Consider the following 8,958-nt stretch of genomic DNA (forward strand, 5'->3'; position numbering starts at 1 on the left):
AGCCTCTCCGTCACCGTGGATGGAGCGGATGAAGGGGCCATGGGTGCATCAAGCATGGGATCGCTTCCGCCCGCCGCAACCCCGACTTGGCCCATCCCATCCACCTCACCCCGGAGTCATGGCTTCTCATAAAGGTCGCATCGCTGCTCCGGCACTCTGGTTCTTGCCCCCTTTCCTCCTCACCCACGGTCGCTTCAAGCCTTTTGGCAATACTACTTTCGCTTTCAACTGGTAGACTTTCAAAGTCACCGTCATTCGCTTTCAACAACACACGAAACCAACTCAAGATGCGCGGCCTCTACATGGGACTGGGCGCCATGGCCCTGGCGTCCGTCAACGCTTGGGAGTACCCCTTCTGCGTATGTCTCCCCCGTCACGTGAGGGCCTCCATGTCCAGTGACACTCACTAACACAAACCAGGAGCACGATGGCTGCTACCGCAATCTGATCGACCAGCGCTTCGAGGAGGAGGCCAAGACCTTCTGCGTCGAGTTCCTCCACGGCACCACCACTGCCCCGTCAGCCATCCCAACTGACTTCAACAACTGTGGCGGTGACATCAAGGCTGTCTCCTCGGCGTGCTCTTGCATTACCTACAGCATCACCAACACCGTCCCAGCCACTACCTCTTCCGCTCCCGCGACCTCCAGCACTCCCGTCATCACCACCTCAACCAGCGTCTATGTCACCCCCACGCCTACTCCTACTCCTACTCCGAGCAGCACCAAGGAGCACTCCACCAGCACTTCCTCTGAGGACTGCACCACCTCCACGACGCCGGTCAGCAGCACCTACGTCCACAGCTCGTCCTCCACCTCGGACTGTGATACCACTTCTTCGACCGCTGTTAGCAGCAGCAAGCCCGTTCACACTCCCACCACTTCTTCCGAGGTGAGCAGCTCGAAGCCCGTCCACACCCCGACCACTTCCAGCGAGGACTGCACGACTTCGACGACCGCCGTCAGCAGCACCAAGCCTGTTCACACTCCTACCACCACTTCGACTGAGGACTGCACTACCTCCACTGAGGTCAGCTCCACAAAGCCCGTCCATACTCCCACGACTTCTTCCGAGGATTGTGACACCACTTCCACCTTCGTGAGCAGCACCAAGCCGGTCCACACCCCGACGACAACCTCAACTGAGGACTGCACCACCTCCACCGAGGTGAGCAGCACCAAGGGTCACAGCACTTGGACTACCAAGACCTGGAGCACCAGCAAGTCTTACAACTCCACGACCGTCTCCACGGAGGACTGCACGACCACGACCACCTCCACTGAGAGTTGCACCACCACAACCTTCATCACCAGCACGAAGCCCGTCCATACTCCAACCACCACCTCCACTGAGGACTGCGACACTACTTCGACTGCCGTAAGCAGCTCGAAGCCCGTCTACACCCCCTCTACCTCTACCGATTGCGAGTCCTCCACCGAGGTCAGCAGCACCAAGGGACACACCACCAAGAGCCACCACTCTCACACCGTCCCTACCTACACTCCTCCCACGACCACCCCTTGGGCCAACACCACGAGCAAGCCCCACCACACAAAAACTACCGACAAGTTGACCACCTCGACCATCTACACCACCCACGTCGAGACCATCACCAAGTGCCCGCCTCACGTTCCCCACTGCCCCGGCACTATCACGACGGTCACCGTTCCCGTCTCGACCACCATCTGCCCCGTGACTGAGACTTCCACTCCTGCTCCCCCTCCCCCTCCCCCGGCAACTTGGACCACATCCACCGTCTACACTACCCAGGTCCACACCATCACCAAGTGCCCTCCTGGAACTCCCAACTGCCCTGGCGAGACTCACGTCACCACCGAGACGATCCCTGTATCAACCACCATCTGCCCGGTCACGGAGAGCGTTCCTCCTCACACCTTCAGCACCGTCAAGCCCGCTCCGAGCAGCCAGCCTCCTGCTCCTCCTGCTCCGCCTGCCAGCTCTCCTGCGCCCCCTCCCGCGGGTACTCCTCCTGCCGGCACTCCTCCCCCTCCTCCTGCTGGTACTCCTCCTCCCGCCGGAACTCCCCCTCCTCCTCCTCCTGCCGGCACTCCCCCTCCTCCCGCTGGTACGCCTGCTCCCCCCGCCAGCAGCCCCGCACCCCCTGCTAGCAACCCCGCTCCTCCTGCTAGCAACCCTCCCGCCCCTCCTCCGGCCGTCACCACTCCCCCGGCTCAGACCACACCCGCTCCTAGCCCTAGCAAGACCACCACCCCTCCGGTCCAGGTCACCAACGCCGCCGGCCGTCTCGGCTCCGGTGTGGTCGCCGCCGCCGCCGGTGTCGTCATTGCTGCCCTTCTTTGATGCGAGTAATGTTTATGGATGTATGGATGGAAAAAGGACACCCGGGCCACCTCGCCCATATCATGACCGATATTCAGCGTTGTATTTAATGTATAATTCTATGAAAATAATGTTCAGACGACAAGATGTGGATATGGGATATGGAGCAAATGTTCATATCATGTCGCATCATATTATTCAATAAAACGAAGTAGCTTAGACAACACCCATTGCTCCTGACCCAGAGCTCATGTGATGTAGTCAAATGATGATAAACTATCCAACCTTTGATGATGTAAGAGCGTCTGTACTCCAAAGGTATCATGCTCAACAGCAGTATTCGATTCGGAAGTCTGAAACTCTACTATATCATATCGTTGTGGCGTAGAAGCTTATTAAGGAGGCATACCCAAGGCCGATTACCTTCCTTTGTCGAAATTACGCTGTAGCGTTGTACTTGAATGGGTAGCTCCCAGCCCGGAGGTCCGGGTCAGGGACCGGCATCGGCACCGGAGTGGGGCCAAGGCCGACTCCACGGCTCCGAGACTTGCCTGTTCCAGCACCACCAACTCAGGGCAAGAAATTCAAAGATCCTGGTGAGTACTAAATCGCCATGCCAACTTTTCAGTGATCATTCTTTCAACTGCTTTGTTTACATTTGGCCAGCTCCTTCCAGCAGATGCTACTGCTTCCTTCTACGGCCCCCTTTGACTGCGAGCTCAAATATATCAAGTGGCCAGCAACGAAACGAAACAACCAGCATTACACACTTTTCCATCACCCTCCAAGTTCTCGCAAAAGCATCTCCCCCAGCTGCTCCTCCATCACATGGTCCTCGACAACCTGCCCTCCACGTGACCAGCTGGATCGCAACCCGTCGCACCTTGTCAATGTCCCTCCTCGACGTCTTCCTCCCCACTCCCCAGGCCTCCCCCAGGTCTCTAACCTCCCACCTCTCCCTCGCCAACGCAGGCCTGTTCAAGCACCTCCCCACAGATACAACACGCCCGGAAAGCGGTCTCGCCCTGCTCGACTGCTTTTTCCCTCCCACCGTTCGTCTGGCTCCACAGCGCCGCTCAGAAAGTGGCCCGTTCTACGCAGAAAGCGCGTCGTGGGTTTTGCCAGTTGTCGTTCTTTTTCACTGCCTGGGTGTGGAGGATAGCTTTTTGGCATCTCGACCGCACGAATCGCAGCTTCACCAAACCACATCGACGTCTTGGCTTTCCCGATCTTGACTGTTGCCCGTCACGCGCGTTTTGAGATTATTCCCGTTCAGGTACGTCTGGCTACATTTTCCATTCGTCTCCGTCGCCATGCGGACGCATTGAGTCGATTGCGTTGCTCGTGGGGCTTTACTTGCACAGCAAGACTGCTCGTCCCTGAGTGAAAGAGACGAACCTAAAATTCTGAAGACTTTTCTTTCTTTTACTCTCCCCGTCATTTATATCCCCTTGATAGCTAAGCCGTTGACCATTTCATCTTCGCAGTCCACCCACCCTCTCCAAGTCACCGCATCAAGCTCCAAAATGGCCGACATCTTCCCGTTCATCGACGAGACTCTCGACTGGTGCACTCACTACGTCAACCGCATCGAGACGCTCCGGCTGATGGAGGCTGCCGCTCCTCCTGGCGACCAGCAGCGTGAGTGCAGCCTCATTTTCGAGAACCTCCGTGCTTTCTTCCCTGGTCGAATGGTACATGATGAGATACACAAGAGATAGAAGAGATCTGATAAGTTGTTGCCTCGGCTCCACTCACATGATCTACAAAGTTACTCTGATACCTTACCCCTATACACTGCATTTTGAGAATGAACGTTTAAGTTGGAAGCACGGCTAATACTTTTGGATATTACAGTGATTGAGAAGATAGCTACCACCAAGAAGCAGTACATGGATCACCTCGCTGCTCTGGTCGCTGGTACGTCGTCGCCGTTCTGAACTTAGATGGCATTGAGGTGATGATGCTGACAAGTGTATGGATGTAGCGACCCAGATGGTCCTCAAGACTTACACCGCCCACCAGCGCACCGTGCCCGCCCCCCGCAGCGTTTTCACTGATACGGCCTTCTACACCGACACCAACGATGACGACAACGGCAGCACCAGTGCTCCGAGTGAGTCGGAGTACTTCTCCGCCACGGAGGAGGTTTGAGTTTCGGCGCGGGCCAAGGGCTGGGGGTCTCTTGTTCGTGAGTTGATTTCTGTTTGCACTTTTGGACGGAGGGGCATTTTGCGTCATGACTTGGTGCGTTTTAGGTGTGATCTCATGCTAACGACCTACGTTCACAGATAAACCTCCATTGATGAAGAGGACTCCCTCTTCTTTGCTTGACTACACGGCAATGCCGCTATTCCGCTCCGTCGTTGGGAAGTGATGAGGCATAGGGTATACAGATGAATACATTGCTGCGTTGGAAGCATCTTTGACTTTTAGGCTTTGCTAATGGTGACCTATCGCCGCCTGGCCTTCGTGAAAAGTTGTCCATTGAACTCATTGGTGATGACACGAGGAATCATGGAGTAACATTGTGCGCTTGCAATTGGACTACCTTCCCAGGCTCTTATGTACTTGCCGAGGCCCAAATTACTCAGGCTGGTATGCTCACTCATGTGGCAGTCCAACGGTGTTCAGCAACTGGATTTCTTGTCGCCATACAACGTAAGCCAAGGAGATTTCACAGTTTATACTCCGCTATTGTCCCTGCTCTCTTGCGCAGAATACGGGGGAGTTGGAGAGAGACACAGAACTTACGCAATCGTGAGGCTTGCCCAGGAGCGTTGAACTAGCATTTAGCCGACATGGAAGTAGTCCAAAATTCTCTGTGTAAGTACGTCGGACCCTTACTAGATAGCATTTCCGTCAAATGAGACACCATTGCGGCGTTGAAAAGATTGTCTTACAGCCCAACCCTTATAAAAAGCAACATCGGCTTTCATGTCGCGAGCGCAGATGCGCCGCTTAGTAGTCCTTTCCACCCCGTTCTTGATGTGTGACCGGAAAATCACGCTTTTGAGACGCACTGAAAATTTGGTGATTTACTAAGGTACTGCTACTTAAAAAGCCCCCCATGAATCTGAGACCTTCAGACCTGTATGCCCAATGTGATTTCTGGGGTGGTTGTTGGCAAGGGCAGGGCCCGGGAAGCAAATACCTCCCTCCGAATGACCGGATGTAACTTTCTCGCGTTTTATGATGTGAGCCCCTACAGAAGGCCTATGCTGTCTTTTACCTCTGTTCTGCCTTGACCTTTGGAGTGTATTCGTTCCAACGCATTCAGGGCAAGGGATGCCGGCCCAAGGTCACACAGCTGCGTTTTAAGCTGCAGACACGTCACTGACTTGGCTTCTAGCTGTCGTTGTAAATCTAAGCTGAAATGCGCCTCGTGGGTGGCCATTCCGTTTGTGTTAAGATACGAGCATGCTCATGGGAGGTCATTTATGCGGATGAATGAGTGAATTACTTTCTTAGAAAGCCTTTTGGCCTGATCGCAACCATCCACCTAAATGTTGGCTTCATGAAACAGCGCACAACCTCTATAAAACTTCGTCGTTTCCAGTATCAGACAGGTTAATACAACACAATTCATGCACCACATCTCGGATGGTAATGCGCAACCTACCTTTAGTGTTTCTCTTGAAGTCTCCGGATTCCTCGCCTCTGGGTTGGGCCAGAAAAACCTCCCAATGTAATCATACCAAAAATCTGGTGTTTAGTAACCATGTCGTTTCAACAGTATTCCTCCTCATCTCAAGTTACCTCGGTGTCCCTTCACAGCAGGGTTTGCCTTCAAAGATTTAGCGGCATGCAGGATTTCCAGATGTTGTCACATCAGGTAATTGAGGTAGCAGATTACACGGAATGCAAAACGCCGAACGATTCGTGACGAGCAAAAGTATACTCAACACGTCGGCTATAATTAAGGTAGTTATAGACCAGCAATGCCAACTTGGATCATTCAAATAGATAGAAGAGCTGATCTATGGTAGGATCTCAAATCTAAATATAAGTATAGGCCATGGAAACCCCGCTCTGGTGGAGCATCAGTGCGACTCAAGTTCTCAACCATTATTCATCGTCAGAGGTTCTGGTTTACCAAACCATCTTGATTTAGACACCAACATGCTCGCATCTCTGCTCCTGAAGTCTTCCACGGTATTGACTTATAATACTACGAGGATCGTGAGAAAGAGGTCTAAGATTATGTGATCTGAGTTTGTCGGGAGGGCTGCGACGCACACATGTAATCGAAGGTTGCAGTTTCCCTCTCCTCCTTGCTTCGTTATGCGGATCTCACACAACTTTGATCTTGGGCTTGGTTTCTAGTGAATTACTTCCGATTGACTAAATATGCATGAGTTTTGTTTGGTGCTCTGGGATGTCGGTTCTCGGAGCTGCACTTCCCCTGGGCTCTGTAGGAGATTCCTGCTTGAAGAATTTTGTGCTCTATTCAACCTGCTTTGCTTGCCATTCTGCATGGAGTGTTCATTGAAGGCCACATATAAGCTTGGATTATTTGAAGCTTCTCATACATCTCGCAATTGCAATCCAACGCTTTTCGTGACACCATGGGTGTCCAAATGGTATTCATGCCTAGAGTATCTCCGCGGCTACACAGCTTTGTACGTACGGATATTCAAGACACATTTGTCGGAGATGTCGTCTTAAATATCTAGCATCCGACATTGTTGTGGTCTAAAGGCTATTTGGGTGTTTCCTGCGCCATCAGAACCCCCCGTATATTACTCAGGTATATTACGACAGTGACGAGCAACGTTTAGTTTCTTGTCGGGGTCAGGACTTGAGGAACAGGCGTCTGAGTGAGAGGGTTGTGATCCAATTGATGCAGGATTCATAGTTTTATGTGCTAAAGCTTACCATGCCACTCGATTGGCATGTTCCTACGTTGTTGACAACAGGTACGTTATATAAAGACCCCTTCAGCGACAAGAGGTATTCTCGTTAGTGTACAGACAACACGTTCCTTGTACAATACTTATCTATACACCAAGTCTCTCAGAGGCAATCTTCGCCCCCTTGACCCGATTCGCAATCTTCTCGAAGGCAATATCCCTCGCAAAGTCCGGGCCCTTGACGTACTTTGGCTTAAGGTCGATACTGAACGGACTGAAGCCACAATCATCAGTGGCACCAAGCTGGTCAACCGGGATGTACTTCGCTGCTTCGCACAAGTCATCCGCAATTTCCTCCGCAGTCTCAACTCGAGGGTCTAGCGGGTTTGTGACGCCGATGAAGGCAACCTGTTTCACGCCGTCGGCATCCTTGCGAATATTCTGCCCAATTTCCTTCCAAACTGTTGGCTTGTCCTTCTCAGTGGATAGTTGTATCAGGAAGTATCCTTTGTTTGTCAGTATGAAGTATGATGATGCTCGAGTACTCGAGGCATGAAGTCACAAACCTGCGTTGATCTTGAAAAGTGAGGGAAGAAGTGAATGATACGGCACGTCAGCAGAGTGGACAGAGTCGCAGTCACCACCGGGGCAAGTGTGAAGCCCGATGTTTGCCCGCTCTTTGGCAGTAAAATTGGCGAGGACTTGATTGATAAGGTCCACGAACGTTTGAAGCAGATCCTCATTCGTCCAGGGGTTTCTAGGGTCTTTCTTCGCCGCCAATCCTGAGCCGTTGTTAGCGCCTGCTTCCAAAAAACCAGTATTCAATTCACTTACGGCCCTCGGTAAAGTCGATTGAGACTCTCTTCGCCCCAGCTGCAAAACATCCCCGGATGTCCTTCTCACACTCCTTGACCAGATCATGAGTGAACTGCTCCCTGTTGTACCCCTCAATGTCGCCTTTTAGAGGATACAAGAGGTAAAGCATGCTCGGGGCAATGACAGCGGTCTTCATCTCATGACCACCAGAAAATGCCTGTGACTTTCTGAAGTTTTCGTACGCATAAGTCTTGTACCTAAACGGGCCCTGTGTGAGGCGGGGAAGCTGGCGGTGGTGGCCGTCGTCAAAGTAGGCGAACAATTGGCCATCTCCAGCAAGTCCTAACGGGCTTCAGCTATAAAGTATTTTCGTGATGGTTGTGAGAGAAGTGAGTGAGTTTCTGACCTTCGGCAAGACCTGTTCCGTTCAACGTATCCGTGATCGGATACGTCGCGAAAGAGCTTGCTCGCTGTTCACCATCGCTGACGAAGGTCTCGCCGGTTTGTTTCAACCGATCGATCGAGTCTTTCACCGCTGCATCTTGAGCCTTCTCAAGTTGACCTTTGAAGATTTTGCCAGCGTCGTAGTCTGCGTATGTCTTTTGCAACGCCTCCGGTCGGGGGAGACTGCCAACTAGTTCCGTAGGGATACCCATGACCTCGACTCAACGACAATGCTTTCGATAGCGCTTTTCCAAAACGATTCTCATTCGATGTTGAGAGTTCACCGGCGTGCAGCTTTATGTTACTGAAAATCTGGCGTCGTCGGAGATGGCCTCCGTGGCTTACTCGTCCGACGCCCCGCTCTAGCCACGTATCTTCAGCGGCAGTGGTGCCGGGATGAGGGGCCGAAAGCTAAAATGTAACGGCTCTGGCGACTTGAATTTGACTGATAATTACCCTCATTGGTCATGATCGTCGTCTGATGATCGCTGTCAGTTTGGGGTATCCGCAAAGGACCGGGCCTTTTTCGGAATTGATTGCGACG

At 52.5% G+C, this 8,958-nt stretch overlaps 3 protein-coding genes across 3 annotated transcripts; 2 read left to right on the plus strand and 1 right to left on the minus strand.

The window, feature by feature from the left end:
* Positions 1-287: 287 nt before the first annotated feature.
* CGCS363_v000195 (uncharacterized protein) lies at positions 288-2,322 on the plus strand (the record flags this gene model as incomplete). Its single annotated transcript, XM_036632044.1, has 2 exons — positions 288-359; positions 421-2,322. The coding sequence occupies 2 exons, from the start codon at positions 288-290 to the stop codon at positions 2,320-2,322; spliced, it is 1,974 nt and encodes a 657-aa protein (XP_036502346.1).
* A 1,505-nt stretch (positions 2,323-3,827) lies between these two features.
* Positions 3,828-4,455, plus strand: CGCS363_v000196 (uncharacterized protein; the record flags this gene model as incomplete). The annotated part of the gene is made up of 3 exons (XM_036632045.1): positions 3,828-3,942; positions 4,159-4,221; positions 4,289-4,455. The coding sequence occupies 3 exons, from the start codon at positions 3,828-3,830 to the stop codon at positions 4,453-4,455; spliced, it is 345 nt and encodes a 114-aa protein (XP_036502347.1).
* Positions 4,456-7,301: 2,846 nt separating this feature from the next.
* Positions 7,302-8,626, minus strand: metE-0 (Methionine synthase; the record flags this gene model as incomplete). The annotated part of the gene is made up of 4 exons (XM_036632046.1): positions 7,302-7,660; positions 7,721-7,936; positions 7,989-8,312; positions 8,377-8,626. 4 exons carry the CDS (start codon positions 8,624-8,626, stop codon positions 7,302-7,304), a joined length of 1,149 nt encoding a protein of 382 aa, XP_036502348.1.
* Between the last annotated feature and the right edge of the window lie 332 nt (positions 8,627-8,958).

The sequence above is a fragment of the Colletotrichum siamense genome (assembly GCF_013390195.1).
Source record: "Colletotrichum siamense strain Cg363 chromosome Unknown KSG_Cg363_contig01, whole genome shotgun sequence".
Lineage (NCBI taxonomy): Eukaryota > Fungi > Ascomycota > Sordariomycetes > Glomerellales > Glomerellaceae > Colletotrichum > Colletotrichum siamense.